Below are 17742 nucleotides of genomic sequence, written 5' to 3'. Positions count from 1 at the left end.
GTGGCAGGGTCGATCCTGTGTAAAACTGTAAACAGGGTCCTCAGATTGAATGAAGTAGACCGATGTGGCACAAAGCCCCACTGCGCTGGGGAGATGATAAACTCCATCAATAGGGACAGAAGAATCGCAATGACCTTGGCAAGTATTTTATAATCAAGGTTCTATAAAGGCAAAGGCCTGTAAGAACTGCACAGTTAAGGGTCCCTGCCGGGCTTAGGAAGAAGAATAATGACCGCTTCTCTAAATATAGGAGGAAGGGGACCCACTTCTAGCGCCTCGGCATAGACCTCTAACAGCCTCAGGAATGTAAGCTTTATAAAACTCGGCAGAAAAGCTGTCAAGGCCGGGAGCAGAAGAGCCTCGCAATGCATCAATAGCCTCTATTATGCTGTCCAGCGTAATGGGGACAGCTAAAAAATCCTGCATGTGTCTTTCTAGGTAGACCATAGCAATCTCTGCCAGGTAGTCACCCTGATCTCGCAGGTCCCCCAAGAGCTTGGACGTATAGAGCATTTTATAGTAGGAAACAAAGGAATCACAAATTTCCAGAGTAGAGTGCAGCAAATCGTTATGGGGGCCAATAATTTCTGTGATATAAGACGAATCCCGAGGGGGGCGGAGGGTCTGAGCCAACAACCTACCAGGTTGCTTGCCCTCACCATAACGACGCGCAGCAGATTGTTTATTTAGGAACAGCAACTCTCAGTCTGCCGCCTCTCTAAACTCGAGCATCAGTGACAGACGCCAAGCCTCACCCCACTGGAGGAGGTGACCACTAACTCCCGATCCAAAGCGGCAATGTCATTTTCAACACGGGACAATGTGGAACGTAAATCTCTTAGCACTCCTGCATGTTAAGCAATGCAAACGCCCCTAGTATAGGCCTTGAACCCCTCCCAGAGAACCGCCCAAGCGCCCACCCACCCTGCAATTCCCGGGGAAAATACCCAGTAATCTATTCTGGTCCATGTATTGTGAAACCCTGAGTAGTGGGTAAAGCCCGGGAGATGCGGATGCAATTTGTTTTCAATGTCTATCAAGGAGAAGTGAGTGCATAAGTCGAGAAGGATTCGTCGGGATCGGGCTTAATCTCAGGAGCAGAGGAGGTGCTGTCTCTGACCGGGTCTAACAACAGATTAAAATCGCCCCCACCTATCAACAGTCCAGGGTCAAATGTGAGGAGCCGCACCTATAGGTCATTAAAGAAAAATGGGGAGTCTACTTTGGGGCCGTAAACCCCAACAAGTGTGATCTTATGTCCCAAAAGGGTACCAGTAACAATCAAGGAGCGACCCTCTACATCCCTCAATATCTTGTGTGGTGCAAAGGGGACGCGTTTATATATGAATATGGCAATTCCCCTGGAATACCTGCTGTAGGTGGAAAAAAATCTATGGGAGCCCCAGCTCTTAGCAATGTGAGAAGGGTCAGAGGTGGACAGATGGTTCTCCTGTATAAATACAATATCAATGTTGTGTCTAAGAATATAGTTGACGACTTGTCTCCGCTTCTTGGTGTTATTTAGTCCTCTAACGTTCCACGACATCAGGGAGAGCCCGGAAGGACCAGGCTGGTGCCCTAGCTTAACCATCGGAAAAAACAAATTAGAGTCGAGTCATGATGCACGCAAATCCACTGCCATAAAAGAACAAAACAAGCAATGATTCGGAAAGAAGCAATGTAACTGAGTAAACCCCCACCCACCACCCTGCCTCATGCAAATCCCCAAGAGGCAAACCCCAATTATCATGGCCAAATACGAGTGCAGTGTACACAATACCAATACAATAGAAAAAGAGTAAGAACTACGCAAACAAACCATACCAATCAGAAAATTGTTGGTATTCACCATAGGGCAATGCCACGCCGGTCGGGCATACAATAAAAACATGTTATCAAGCAAATAGGAATTAAATGAAAGCATTAAGCACAGCAGAACACAGCGATAATTGCAATAACCGTTCAACTAGTTACAGGTTCAGAAAAAAGGTCAACGCTATTTTTCGAACCCCCCTGAGATGGAGAGCCCGCCCTCGGCAAGGTAGCATTACCTGAGTTGTTTTTCCTATATTCCTGGCAGAATTCCTGCACCTCCAAGGGGGTATCAAAGATGCGAAACCTGCCCTCCACATCAACCCTCAACCTTGCAGGATAGAGCATGCCGTATCTAAGGCCAAGGTTTTTCAAGGTAGCCTTGACACCATTGAATTTGCGCCTTGTCTCCTGGACCATGATGGTGAAGTCCGGAAAAAAAGCCAGTTTACTCCCTTGCCACTGAATATCACCCATGTCTCGGGCTGAACGGAGATCAGCATCTCTATCCTGAAAGTTCATGAGTCTGGCAATGATAGGTTGTGGTGTGAAACCAGGCCGAGGACGGGGCCCCAGAGATCTGTGGGCTCGCTCCATCACAAAGCCCTGAGTGAACGTGTCTCTGCTGAACAGCTCAGTTAGCCAGTTCTCCACAAAGACGTCCATACGCCCAGTGGAGGTCGTCTCTGCAACTCCAATGATGCAAATATTATTCCGGCGGCTGCGGGCCTCCAAGTACTCATTCTTGATGGCAACGTCCTTGAGGATTTTCTCTACCCTGTCCAGTCGTTTCAGCGAGGCCGAAGAGTCATCTTCAATATCTGAAACTCTTGCCTCAACCACGTCTAGCCTCCGGTCATGTGCCTGCACCTTAGACCCCATCTCTGCCAGCTTTTTGTCAAGGTCATCAAATCGGCTATCGAGTAACTTGAAACCGGCCCTCATTTCGTTCAACATAGCTGTCGTGAGAGAGGCGGCGCTCTCTGAGTCATTGGAGACCATGGCCTCGTTAGATGAACCCAGGGGTGCCTCTGAGGTTGGGCCGGGAGTCTTGTCAAAGTTCAGTTTGCGTTGGTTGGGGTCCTTCTTCCCCATATCGCCTATACAGAGAGGCGAAGTGCCGTTGGACTGGCAAGGCCGTAGCCGAGAATGAATCAAATTGCGGAGTGCAGGAGAAGAACCCCGCCTAGGCGCAGGGCAGCAGGATGGAACCTCAGCAAATGGCGGCACAGGGGCAGTCGTGGTGATGATGGGTGAACGAAAGCAGGCAGGCCAGAACACAGGAGGAGTCACCTGAGGAAATCAACCAGACCAATGGCAGGGCCCAGGCAGAGCGCAGAGGAAAATGGAAGGTAGCGACGCTATAAAATGATCCCACCCACTCAGTGGCAGGCAATCTGTTGAGTGCTGGTGTAGCTCGGCAGGCATGCCGTGGTCTGTACCCGAATGCGTAGGAAAGTTGGCGGAGCCCACCCAATATACTGGCAAGCCACTTGCATGTGTTGGCTTGTGGGGGAGATTGCGGGCAATCAGGACGGCAGGCGGCTTCTAAAAATATATCCAGAAGGCGGAGCTGAGGTGCCACTTATTACATGTCTATACTCGGCCCCCAGGTCAGGCAACCCCCCTCTTGGCGGGCGGTTGGCACGCGAGGGGGCCAAGGGGTGAGGGGGAGTCTGCATGCCCGGTAGGGCCCGGCGCCACCACTGCCTGCAGTCAGGTCGCAGGGGCCTCCGCGCTAGCCCGCATCACCTCGCGCTGCAGCCCAAAATCCAGGCCCCGGCGCGGAAGCACACAACAGGCCGTGGAGGACCGGAGCGCGCTTTGCAGCCGGGACCGAGCAGGGAGCCGCAGCGGGAGGGGCAGGGGGAGAGCCCAAAGGATCATCAGGGATAGTTTGTACGGCGGCGCCGGACCCCTACCAAGGCCGCACTCACCGCGACGTCAGGATCCCTGGATCACCTCGGGGAAAGGCAGCAAGACTGAGCTCTCCCCCAGCGCCGGATCGTTCACCGCCAGGCCAGTGCGCCACCATCAGCGTCCCGCAGGGTCCCAGGCTGTTGCAACAGATGTCAGGGGCAGATGGCAAGTGTCCGCTGCTGAAAGGATGGCACTACATCGCAGAAATTTTATATTTATAAAGCCCGACCGGTGGAGCTTCAGGCTGAGGCGGCCATCTTGATCACCTCCGTGGCCATGCCCTCTGTAGACATTATTCTTAACTCTTTTTTAAAAGCTGCTATGAGACTGAGAAACAGCATGGATCTACGAATTTCTATGGGTGGATTTTAACTGAGGTCTTATGATGATTGCTGTGGTTTGAAAGCATGTATTTTATTGAATTTTAATATATTTCTATTGTGGATTGTGTGTATTATCTATATTGTATTGCTTTTATGGTTTGTACAAACACTGAAGAACGTTTGATGATGATGATGCCTTTATTCAAAAACTTTGATCTAGGATGTTCCCTTGATGTAATATACTCTGTCAAGACAATATAACCTCGAAAATTCACTCTCTTTTCTATGTGTGACATATAAAGGCACTATTTGGCCTAGAGGCAACCTGCATGTCAATCCGAGGTCATTTAAATTTAAAATTCTTTATTTCGGCTGAAATGCCATAAAAGACAGTTTATACAATACATTGCATTTCATTAAAAGTTATTAAAACATGTTATCACTAAGTTGCAAAAACACAGTATATAAAAAGTACAATACAGTACAGTACAATACAAGTTGGAGGCTAAATTGAGCGGAAACATACATTCTTAGAACATGGGATAGACCATCATGTCATTCTCAAGCAATCAGTTCAGTTACAATTGTAGCCCTATTTTTTTCCTTTGATAAAAGATAGAAAGTAAAAATCTACTAACACTGAATATTATGTTTTGAGATGTATTTGTGGTTAGGATTCTCAGAGCCTGCGAGCATGACCTCAAACCTAAAAGTAGGCATATTGGTTTAATCCACTTCTTCCTGGCCTGCAGATAGAAGGGACAAAAAAATAAAATATGCTGTTCATTTTCGGGCTGGTTGAGGTCACACATAGGACAAGTTTCATTCAATACTGCAGCTTCTGATTCACGATTCCTAGCCCATCTTGCCAACGTCGTTTTAATTAATAAATTCCCATACCGAAATTTTAAAAACAAGGTTTTGGCAAGTGGCGGCTCTATCTCGTCCATAAATGTCTCGTAGAGCGGTTCATCCTTGAAGTTTAGGAATCTTACAACCAAGGTACCATTGGTCATATTGTTTACAGTCTTACTTAACATAAAACTCCAGAAGGCCCTTTTTAGGATTATTTTGGGGTTTGCTGGTAATTGCTCTGGGTTCTCCCAAAAATGCTGTAATCCTATATTGTTTAGCCATGTCTTGATATGTCTTAGCCATGGGGTATTACTCTGGCTATCCAGAATCATGATCTCCTTCAACCCGTCTCGGTAATCCTGGAGTTCGGGTACATGCCATAGTCTTATCCACAGCATTAGGGGACGGATCAACGCATGGTAATCTGTCCTTTTGAAATTTAAGTCAAGCTCCAGGGGAACTAGTGGGGTGCCTCGGGGAACCCTTACAAGGCTACGCATAAAATTATTGTCCAAAACTCCAAAAGTCTCCCTGGACCCGGTACCCCATATTTCGGCACCGTAAAGGACAGATGCTTGGACCTTAAATTTAAATAATTCCGTCACTGGGGACACCGCTTTACTTGTGCTCATACTATGCTCCCTAAGAATTGGTTTTACATTCTGGGCATAGATTAATTTGCTTTTATCAATTTGGGCTTTCCAAGTAAATTTAGAATCGATAGTCACCCCTAGGTAGGAGAAATATGGCACTGATTCCAGCCTGGTTCCATTTAATGTTAAACAGCCCTTATCCGGTTTAATTGGATTTAGGGCCATACATTTGGTCTTCTTGCCATTGATCTCCAACCCTTTTTGGCTACAGTATTCATTGAAGGTATTCAATAAAGTCTGTAGGCCATTTTTCGTTTGGGATATCAGAATCGTATCGTCAGAAAATAGCAAAGATGTCACCTTTTCGCCATTCAGTTTGGGAGAATCATTTTTACATTTACCTAAAAAGGAAGGGATGTCATTTACAAAAAGTGAAAATAACGTCGGGGCCAGGACACAACCCTGACGTACTCCACGTTCGATGGGTATTTTATGGGTTAATTCACCGTTGGGACCCCATCTTACTCGTGCAAAGTTCCCTTCGTGTAACTCTTTGATCTGAACGACAAGATTATTTGGGATACCTGCTGCACTCAAGGTTTCCCATAAGAGATTTCGAGGCACCAAATCAAAAGCGGCCCTTAGATCTACAAAGGCAACATAAAGATGGCACCTCTTAATCACTACGTACTTCCAGTAGAGGCAGCAGAATCTAAAAATTTGGTCTATTGTGCTGACCTTCGGTCTGAAACCGGCTTGGAATTTAGATAAAAAATCATTTTCATCTAGCCAGTTACTCACGCGTAATAGGATATGTCGTGAGTAAATTTTCTGTAAAATGTCCATTAGACTTATTGGCCGATAATTACATGGGTCCATCCGATCTCCTTTTTTAAAAATTAAAACAATTTCCGCTCCCTTCCAACTTTCAGGAAATTCTAATGTACGTGAAAATGTATTGCACAAATAATTAATATAGGGTGCCCATACTCCTAAATCGTGCTTGTATAAGTCCCCTGGGATTTTGTCCAAACCTGGAGCTTTCCCAGATTTAATTTGTGATAATGCTAACTCTGTTTCCCCTAAAGTGAAGTCCAAATGGTTTAATCAAGATTCTAGTTTTTCAGGGCTTGTATTCATGTGAGGGTCCTCGTATTTCTTATATAGGTTTGTAAAATGTGTGACCCAAGTTTGTTCATCCAAAAAAACATCTTTGGTTACCCTACCTGTATGGTTCCCATTTGCGACCAGCCTCCAAAAGGCCACATTATCGCGTGACCTGGCAGCTAGCAACAAATCAGCCCATTTGTCTTCCTCCCATGCTATCTTTGCGGCTCTCTGGACAGATTTGTACTTACTCCTAGCTCTTTTTACATCTGATGGTATTTTACTCCTTATTGCCATTAGCAATTCCCTCTTTGACTCTTTACAGGATCTGTCATACCAAGGCTTGCTGTGGGACAGATTCTGGGTATTCTGCTGTTTTTTTTTTGGCATCTTAGTGACTAGCAACCTCAGGTCTGCAAAAAATTTTTGGTGAGTTTGGAGAAATGAAGTTTTACTTTCATCTTCGCCTATTGCAGCTAAGTAGGGGCCAAAAGTACCTGCCAAAAGTGAATATATTTCACTTAGAATTTCACTGTGATCCAAAATAAATGGCCATTTTAATGATCTTCTATTATTACTAATATGGATCTCAGAATTAACAGCGTCACTTTCCTCAAATATAGGGTGCTGGGCCATATCATTGAACAAATGAGCGTCCAACGTCAAGTTTAAGGGATAGTGATCGCTTTCAAACCGTTCCCTTACTTCGAGGTCCAAAAGATGCGGCCAGAGAGGGACAGAAGCAATCACAAAATCTAAATTATTTTTATAGTTGTTCCTGGTGAATGTTGGTTTTCTGGAGCTGTCGGAGGGTAACCGTCCGTTACAGGCCCTAAGTGAGTGAACCGTACATAAATTAATCAATTGCAGGCCCAATGTTGTACACTTAACCGGTTTTACATTCTCCAGGATAGGGATTTTGTTTGCTTGGTCTTCCTCATCAAAAATTTCACTAAGACCCAAAACTGGCTCGAAATTGCAATTTAGGTCGCCAGCCAAAATAACAAAATCCTCCCTTGGATCTAGTCTACTCAGAAGACAATCTAAGTTAGCAATGGTCAGTGATTCTTTTGAGGAGGGTAGAGGCCTATTATAAACATTTATAAGAAATAAGTTCTTCCCATTGTAAGCTGTGATTTTTAAAGCTAGTATATCTGCAGAGTTAGTGGGTATCTCCTCTATGTCTATCCTTAAATTAATTTTCACCCATATTAGAAGTCCCCCTGACGGCCTACCACATCTGGAGGGTATCGCACCATTCCCATAGGTCTTGTAACCCACCCTATGTGGCGTCTCCACTGCCCAAGTTTCCTGAAAAAGGCAGAGATCAAAGGAATCTATGTAGTTTGCCCACTCAGGGTCCCTTAGGTGTTTTTCTACGCCAGCTATATTCCAACAGATCATTTTGGTCGGGGTTTCGGTAGTAACTGGTCTCTCAATAGTAACCCTAAGCATTTCCTCTTGCACAGATTGGGTCGCCAAGGGTATTACCTCTACATGTAAATTGGTATGCGGGACGGTTGACTGCAACACCTGCTCCTCTAGATTTTTTACGCCATGGGGTACACTAGCATTGTCAAATACAAATCTTACCACACCAGGGGGCACAATATTGGTCAACACATCATTAACATCGTTATCAACAAATGGTACAGCATTGGCCATCGTATTCGAACTGTCAATGCACATATCCCCAAAGCTCGATGTCTCTAGCCCCACGCACCCCCACACCTCATGGCATCAGTCACAATCTTCCAAACCACTGAAGATGTCATACCTATTAAAGGTTTCTAGCGGTGTGAAGGGTTTGAGGTTGTCCATCCTACCATTCATGGTGTTGTGTGTCTTGGCCGATACATAATTCCATCCCAACGGGTCTGGAGCTCTCACAGAGCATGGGATGTAATGCATATTATTTACATTTTGTAAAAGGGGGGGGGGAGGATATGAGGGATAATAGTTGTTCCCAACGTTCTGTACCGTAGGGGGATTACTAGGTTGAAATGCAGATATGTGCTGTAATGGTTGGTACTGCGGCGGATGATGCTGTGATGGAAACACCACTGACCTCGGGTAAAAATAAGTCAGCGGTTTGGGAATAATTATATTTTTTGCATTACATGTCTGCCAATTCAAAATGAATTGGACAGCATTTGGGTCCCTAAAGTTCACCACCACCACGTCACCATCAATATCTTTGGGTCTGCCCCCCAACCAATGAAGGCGACGTACGTGGACAATTTCGCCATTAACATGGTTTGCAATTGGCCTATATAAACTTAGCCAATGCATAATCTTGTTTTTTAGTTGGGCAAAACCCTCCCTTTTATTTGGTCCAAGCACAGGCACCCCTGTTAAAACTACCACAAACGGTACTGCCTCAGGTGGGAGCTCAGGCAGAGGAGTCCGTTTTGCTTTCCCCCATGCATGTCTATTTTCCCCCACCTCACTTGTCGGTCTAGCCAGAGGTCTATTGGGTGTGTTACCAGTGTTTGTATTTAAAACATTAGAGGATAATTGAACAGGATTTTTTTGGTTGGGAAGTTTGGGGGGTGGGTGGGTTTGTGCAGTCGCCATCGACGTGTTCCCCATAGATTTGGAGGTAGATGCAATTGACGGGGGAATGACGATGTGACTGGGAATAGTTTTAGGTGGTTGAGCAGGAACTGGTATATTTAGGGCATTAACAGGAGTTACATTAGTTACATTATTCAAACTGATGTTAGTTTTGACATCCTTATTCCCTAGTACACGCTCAATATTACACAACCTACATTCCACCTCCATCAACCTTTCCAATATACTTGCAGAATACGATTTAATCAAGCTCTCTATATCTGATAGTGACACAGAATCCTTGCTCACAATAGGTGCATTTAAGACCTCGCTCGTGTCCATGGTGTCCTCATTTCCCTCATTGGCTGCCGGAATAGTTGGCAAGATGGAGGGAGATAATGCTGTAATGCCCCCCTCACTTCCTATATCCAGGGTGCATGGATCTTTAGCTACATTGGATATTTTTTTGCCAAAGTCTCGACAGCTCAGTTTTGGTTGTAGAGGATCTCCCCTTTTCCGCTGTTTTTTACTCGGTGGAGGACCATACGTTTTTTGAAGGGGAGTCAGTTTTTTTCCCTTAGTATGGAGTGTTTTCACTGTAGGCAAGACTTCCCCTTTTGATGTACCTTGGTTATTATCGTGCAGAGAAGGCCCACTCACATCTGGCATAGGTAGTGAGTTTTGTGTAAGGACAACTACGTTAGCTTCCACGGGCTGGCTTTCCAACAAAATAGAAGACTCATTTACTGTTAGGTCAATATCAGTGACAATAGAGCCAGTGGCAGTACACAGGGACAGAGGAGTTAACCCATTTTTTATGCTTTCCACGGAGCGACGACGATCCGCCCGTCGCTCCGCCAGGGCCACCTCCCTTGCGATATCAGGGGATGATTTAGAAAAATAATTATCCAAAGTACCATTCAGCATCACTCCCTGTTTATCAGGTACAGGCTGGTCCGAATCGAGCGAAGACATTTGAGAAACCCAAGTTAACAAAACAAGGCAAGCGTAGATAATTCAGGGAAAGGGCAGAGCAAACAGTACCTGTAGGGTCAAGATTTAGGGCCAGTCCAGTCTCCTCGGTTCTCGGAGGGTCTCAGAGGGTCCGCCCTTAGTCCGGGCTTTGTCCCGGGTGATGTCCCGCACACGCGTCCCGCTGGCGCGTAATGACTCCAGGTCTTATGCAGACTACGTATAAAGTAGGCGGGGTTACGGGAAGAGGCGGCAGGTGTGCTTGATGGACCACGCACAGCCTGCTGGGCCTCGCAGTCCCGTCCTCCTGCACACAGCTCCCCCGCGCTTACTCCTATGCCCAACGGGGCTCCAGGGACACAGTCTCAAAATGCCCTACGGGGCTCCTGGCAGCATGCAGCAGTTCACGATAACGATCTCCTTGGCAAGCGGCTCAATCCGAGGTCAGTGGCGTAACAGTTGTCCCCGATGTCCCCCTGGTGTGGGGGGGGGGGCCTCGAATTCCAGCCAGCCCCCGGCTAGTAGCCTATTTTGTTCCGCATCGACTAAATAGGCACTAGCCGGGGTAGTACCCATGGCGAAAGTGTGGCTACAGGGCACCCTTCCCGCCCCCGAGATATAAGACACCTGACGATTGCGGGTGAAACCCCACAGGAACAACTTACGGGAAAGTATTATCACTGCCCCAGCATACATATTTTGGCATGCCCAAATAGCCACGTATTAAGGATACCATTTACCCAGAGAGGTATCATTATATTACCCTGATGAAAGCCCCAGACCTATATAGGCCTTAGAGTAGAGGCTGAAACATGTCGGTATTACACAGGGCCATAAATGTCCTCAATACCCACGAGATATTATTTGTAACTTTCCCCATCTTCTCTGCTAATAAAGGGATACCTTGGAGAAGCTGAGGGATGTTTAATCTCTAGTTAAGTCCCACTGGTCACCCTTCTTGTAAGTTCTCCCTGGAAGACGGTTGAGGCCACCCCGACCTTTAGGAGTCAGGGTGAACTAAATGATGAAGCATGACACTATTAGAGTGTGTGAAGCTTATATATATATTAAAAAAATCCTTCCCTGCACTAGTTGTGCCGAGCTATGGTGGTCACTGTGGGTGACCATCCCCTACCTACCCTTTTTCCCTCTCTTCATCTGTTCTTCTAATAACCCTACCCCTGGTAGTAGGTTGAAAACTCGTAAGTAAAATACAGATGCACTAGAGAGGAAGTATCCCTCATCCATACCCCATTCAATTGTGAAGGGACCTCTCAACCCTCTGGATTTGCAAAGATTGCCACTGATCAGTGTTTGTACTGTCACCTGCAGCACTGGCTGGGGGAATGGGTGGTGCAAGTTGCAGAGGCAGCCTGACGACAGCCCAGGCACTTAGGGGCTTATTTATGAGCCCTTGCGTCGCTTTTGCGCCACTGGGGTGTCACTTTTTGCGTAGAAAATGTACCTTGTTGCACCATATTTACAAAGTGACGCATCTAGGAAGATGCGTCGCTTTGTAAACCCCTGCGCCACATTATACATGCGCCAGGTATAATGTATGAAGGGGGCGTTCCGACGCACGTAAAGGTCATAGAAGTGATGCAGTGAAATTTATAAGATTTCACTGCGCCACTTCTAGGACGCAAATGCGTTGATACCTCACGCCTGCCTCATGACAGGTGTAAGACTGACGCTGGCACATTTCACATGGGACTTGCCCATGTGTAATGGCCCATTGCTAGAGTTGCGTCACTTTTGTGACACATTCCAGCAATTCGTCATTTTTGCGCCTACAGATACGTCAGCAATACTGACATATCTGTAACTCCTTGCGACATGATGCCTCATACTGTAAATATGATGCATCGTTGTTTTCTCGCAGCGATGCGTCGCTTTTCAAAAATGAGGCCCTATTGTTTTAAAAATTAAGCAATGATGTCAGAGGCTGGTTCCGGGGGTGACCAAAGTGTTTCTGGGAGTGTTTCATGGCAAGTATGCGCATGTTTGCATCATGTCGATTGTGAATCACCCCAGGCATCCCATATCTTATCCGGAATTACCCGCTCCCTCGAAAATTCCTGGCTATCTCTGTATCACACTTGGCAGAGTTTCTAAATTGTTATGCAGATATGAGATTGAAGTCGATTCGTACAATTCATTCTCAAAAGTTCGTCACTCTGGCCTACAGACTATCGGATTTCAATTTCCTTGATATCATTATAAAACAAGGCAAAAACGCACTGTTCAGCTTGTTCTACCGGTGTAACCCACTACAATTCGCTACTGCCTGTTATTTCCGGCACGGTGGAAAAGCACCTTGTCCCAGCTTGCGAGGTTTTTGGCAGCAGCCAGTGAATCACTAAGTCAGCCTTACGTAGTCTGACGCCGTGCGGCGATTACAATCACAGAACTGGAGGAAAGGTTTGAAAGGCAAAGGTCACCAAACTTACTTATGTTCAGCAAACAAATTAAACAAAAGTTATGCAATGAAAGGAAAAAGAGCCAAGCCCTCTGACTGGATGCTTTGCAGTCAGCCCATGCCTTCTGCTGTCGGGGAAGCGTTTCTTTTCACACAGTCGGTCGGTCAGAGCTGTACAGTACACATCGTCTGAAAGAAAGCGCCCCTTCTAGAACACCGATAATTGAACCGGCCGATCAGACGGTAAGCGAGATCCTGCCTGGAAGTACCATTTGAGAGCCCGGGGAGGGGGAGCAGGAGGATGGGCGACGATGCCATCGAGGTTCGATTTAAAGGCCGGGACTGCAGGGACGGATGTGCTTTCTAGGACACTGGGTCATCATGTGTTTGGCACAACATGTATGGCCAGGGATTACCGAGGGGACGGGATGGGGGTCGTAGCTTGTGGGTCGCGTTTCCTCTGCGCTACCATGGCTGTGCCGGGGATGGCAAGGAAAAGCGTAGGCGCGGTCTGTGCTGTCACAATGTAAGTGACCATAAAGGGGGATGTCTCTTGCTGCCCGGAAGATGTGGTAAAGCTATAGGGAGTGCGGCGCGTTGCTGCTCTCGGGCAGAGGGTTGTGTTATTGAAATGTTTTATTTGTCCATCCTATTGTGAGCATTAATGTAGCGCTTTCTGTTCCTGGCGACGCGCTGAAGCGCTTCGTGGACGGGTGGCAGGCAACTCCGAGGGGTGCGTACACCTTTAATCATTGCGCCTACATCGGATCTGGCAGACTGGCTATGGTGCAGTGTCATACTTGCTAACCTCACTGATGTCGGTAGGCAGTAGGCCATTTACTAATGCTTTTTTGACAATACTCTACATTTAGTGGAGTTAGGCTACTGATTACAGGGAAGCTGCCGGTTCAACCTCTTAAAGTGTTAACCAAGCCCCAGGGGTAGTATTTCTTTTTTTAATGTAGATTTATATAGCGCGAACTCGACCCGAAGGTATGTGAGCGGTTGTTACGTTACACAAGGACACATTCTGGTAAGGGGAGATTAAGTGATTTGCTCAGAATCACAGGATGCGGACGCGACCCCGAGGTTCGAACCTTGGTTTCCAACACCAAATTCTTGCAGTCTAGACCACATCCTCTACCCAGCTTACAAGTTACCAACAGGCTTTTAGCGGTGTAGTGGCTTTTACCAAGCGTATCGAGCTGTCAGAAATAGCGTAGCCCAGTCATTAGTCTTTATTTAACAGCATAAGGCATTATGGGAATAGTAGTACAGTTATTCAGTTGAGCCACTGAAACAGTCAATTGTAAAATAGGAGTCCTGGACTGGAGTATTGTATTCTCAGTGGCACAGGGTTCTCCTTAAACGTAAGCGGCTGCTGCAGTTACTGACTGACACAATGCATTGACATGTTTGTTAATGCAATCATGTCATAATTAAACTAGTACTGTATAATAATTTGTACGCATTTTGTGGGTAAACTGTATCGTCCGTTTATGATTTTAAATGAAATCGAATAAAAGTATATGTTCTATGTTTGTTGATGCTGAGATGTGTTTGGTGAGATTAAGAGCGGGCACCGTATTCAAAGATCCTCATTTGTTTAATGTCATTTAGTTTTCATGATGTAATTTGAGTTAGTAGCCACGCCGTCATTTCCTCTGATCTAGGTCTCATGTTTTGTGATTCCCTGTGATGTCATTACCGGGTCAGAGGTCATGCAACATTTCCTGGTGACACCATATACTTACTTACGTGTGGTTTTGAAACTTGAAAAATCCTACCTTTTTTGGTCACAAAATGTTGTTAAGAATATTATGTCTGTCAGTCTGTGTTTGAAGAATGGCAATTGGTGCTAATCTCGGCACATACTGTGCTCTGGGCGCCTTTTGTACTTTGGCAGTGGCACATAGCTGAGGGGAGAAGTACGACACGTGACACTATAAAGGTTGTCTGCTCCTCGAAGTAATAACAAATAGAGAACGCAGCGCTTACTGCTTCGCCGGGAATAGATAGTCTGCACAGGAAATGTGTTATTCTTGGATAAATAAACTTCGAGACAATTCGTCTCTGGGCACACGTACAATGCCGCGTGTATCCCCACTTATTAATAATCTACATAAACACAGGACAACCGATTCATAGGTGTATAGGAAACGCAGTAGTGATACTGGGCTTAAGACATACACGTGTAAAGTTACTAATCAAATCTGCGTCATCGGAACACATTCCATTCCCCGAGTTTCCTTCTTCATATGTCAAATCTTTTTATTTGATTTTAGGGGGCTGGGTGGGCGGAGGGCGAGAAAAAACAGCAATTACATCACATACAGTATTAGTCAGATATATCTTCCTATGAAGCTACGTAACAAATGTCAGAAGACAAGTAGGAGAGCGACGAGGCTTTCAACGGATCAGACTTGTGACAAATGCAGACAAACCAATAATGCATGACGTTTTCCTATCTTTTTTTGATGTGGCTTAACGGCTAGCAAGGCCGGCTTTGAAGCTGAGGAACCAGGTTAGAGTCATGTCTGAGGCTCCTGTGATTCTGGGCAAATCATGTAATCTCCCTGTGCCCAAAAACAAATGTGTCCGTCTGTAATGCAACTGGCGCTCATGTTCACGTAAAGAGCACTGATACCTTCGCGTCGATTTCCTGCTATATAAAACTGAAAGAAAAAAAAGTTCAATGGATAGAACTTCTCGGCTTACCTTTTACAATTTTGCTATCAAGTGTGTCTGTCTAATTAGTTCAGCCTACTGTACCAAGACCACAGCTCCCACAATGCACTGGACTATTAACCAAAAGCCTGAAACTGGAAACAAGATGGCATGGACTCATCTGGTAAGCCTATAAATTTGACGTGTGCATCCGGATATGTCTATCCCTGCACGCAACCTGTTGAAACGGAAACGTCCTCTGCATTGTTAAAGAGGTGTACCCCTACGTGCACAACTGTGCTATTGTCTGGATCCCTAGTGCTGATTTTTGTTGTCATAGGTAAACACAGATCATGCGTGTCTGCCATGACATTGGCCTGTCTCACAGACTGCGGTCTTGTTGGACCGGGAGGGGTGCCCAAAGCGTTGCTCTCATAGTGGTGGAAGGCTACCACCTTCACCAGGAGATATTGCAATCACTACACGAGCAACCCATATACCTAGGGAGGTTAGGGTATACAATAGTTATAAAGCCACAAATATCCATCTAGGATTCTTTCACCCTAAGATATTTTAAGAGTCTTTGACAATAAGTACAATTACAAGCAAATAAATGTCAATAACTACCTCTATCCAGTACAAAGGTCTTTTATATACATAAATAGTTAAGAATTCCAAATTACATATAATCTACGCAGTTGACACTAAGGGGCATAAAGCACATCCTATGACCAAGCTGGACCACAAGGAGCTAACATGGTTATTTTCAGCCCTTGAAAGGACTCTTGCATAGTCTATTGCCTATTCTATGATCATTTTTTGCAATTCTCTCATCACTGCACTCACTTGCATTGTGTGATCACTTTATTTGCCGGACCGCCATTGTTGTTTTTTGTGGATCCTTTGTGTACATTATATGTAATTTGGCCCTATGTACTGGATACAGATCGTTACTGCCCTTCATTTGCTTGTGATTGTAGTTATTGACCGCAAACGCTCATAACATCTATTAGGTTAAATGAATCCTAGAGGGATAGTTGATGCTTTATAACTATTCACCAAGAGTTAAGCAGCACAAGCACAGTAGTGGCTGCATACTGTGTAGTGATTAGTAGTAGTGAACAGGTCCTTTACCCTGTGTCCTTGGAGGGAGGACAACCAGCTCACTCACCTGTTTAAAGTTCTGCTGCTAACTCACCCTTGTCCAACATCTGGTCGACTTGGAGTGCTGCGTAGCGCAGGAGTAGTGACTGCACTGAATGTATATATGCCTTGGTTCAGGGATGGAACAGTACTGTGTAGTACATGTGAGATTTGTGCATGTATGTATGTGTGCCTGTGAGGAGTGCATGACATGAAAGATGTAGTGCTGTGCAGTGCATGCGCAGTGAGAGCATGTGCTGATTGTATGTGTGCTTGCGTGAAGTACAATACATGAAGGGTGAATGTTGTACAGTAACCACATGGCGTGTGTGGGCTGGCAGTGTGTGTGCTTCCCAGTAGCACACTCTGGTACAATACAAAAAGGCTACTGTACTGAGCCGTGTGCGCAGACTGAATGTGTGTGCTGAATGCATATATCTGTAGTGGCACAATGCATGGAGGTTGTAGTACTGGACAGTAAGTGTGCTGTGAATGTATACAGAGAGAGTGTGCCTGAATTGGTGCATTGTATGGAGGACTTGGGTTCCATTTTGGAAAGCCCAGACCTGCCTGGTGAAGACATGAGGAGGAGAGGAATACCTGGAGACAGATTTGTGAATTGTTCCAATCCTGTGAGTTTGATGGGACACACTGGTAGAAGGGACCCTCCCATTACATTTCAAAAGGGTGCGCTTTGAGTCAGTGATAGTTCACAAGAAAGTGGCCTGGCCACATCTCAAGAAGGAGATGGGGCGGATAAGGGAATCATAAACGGTAGGGATGGGAGCCTGAGATTTGATGCACACATCACTGTGATTGACGTTCAGGTGTGAACTCTGGTCACTCCCATGAATTGTGTTGTGGGTCAATCAGCTTTGGAGTCTTGCCTTCTGGGACAGACATCCTTTCATGAGAAAAGAAGAAATAGAGAAGTGTCCACTTCAAAAGAAGCAGAGCCCCCAACATAAAACTTGAAAGACTCATTCTCTAAATAACATTTTGGTGCCAAGAAATGGACAGGAAGAAGGAGAGGTTGAGACCCCAAATTTTATCATCTGCCAAGCATACAGACACGCTTTGTGAGAAGGAGAAGCTCTGCAAGACTTCTGCCTGTGACAGGGGCTGGGGGCCAAGGCCTTCTAATCTCCCTGATAGGTGAGGGAAGCATAAGCCAGGGACCAGTGGGCCCTGTGAGGAAGAGGAGGGAAGCTGGAAGGAGCGATTTCCCATGGGGAGCCCTACCGAGAGGATTCCCTGAGTGAGGTATGAGCCAGAACAGCTGTGCACCGATCTGGTCATTGCCTGTGAGCCACAGCAGTGCAGAGACCCTCGTGTGCTAGGAGAAGACTGCCATGAGCTAAACCATGTAAAGAAC

General features: G+C 45.9%; 1 protein-coding gene across 2 annotated transcripts in view; it reads left to right on the top strand.

Moving 5' to 3' along the window:
- Positions 1 to 12608: 12608 nt before the first annotated feature.
- PLA2G7 (phospholipase A2 group VII) overlaps positions 12609 to 17742 on the top strand; it is a 345622-nt gene continuing 340488 nt past the window's right edge. The window contains exon 1 of one of the 2 annotated variants that reach the window (XM_086926243.1): positions 12609 to 12800. Coding sequence is in view for 1 of the 2 variants with exons in the window: in XM_086926241.1 (XP_086782367.1) it covers positions 13082 to 13083 (2 nt within the window). In the remaining variant the exon portion in view is untranslated. Of the gene's footprint in view, positions 12801 to 13059; positions 13084 to 17742 lie in introns of those variants that run through there. The other variant, XM_086926241.1, reaches the window with a different exon arrangement.

The sequence above is a fragment of the Lissotriton vulgaris genome, chromosome 6, assembly GCF_964263255.1.
Source record: "Lissotriton vulgaris chromosome 6, aLisVul1.2, whole genome shotgun sequence".
Classification (NCBI taxonomy): domain Eukaryota; kingdom Metazoa; phylum Chordata; class Amphibia; order Caudata; family Salamandridae; genus Lissotriton; species Lissotriton vulgaris.
This window is presented reverse-complemented; position numbering and strand designations above follow the sequence as displayed.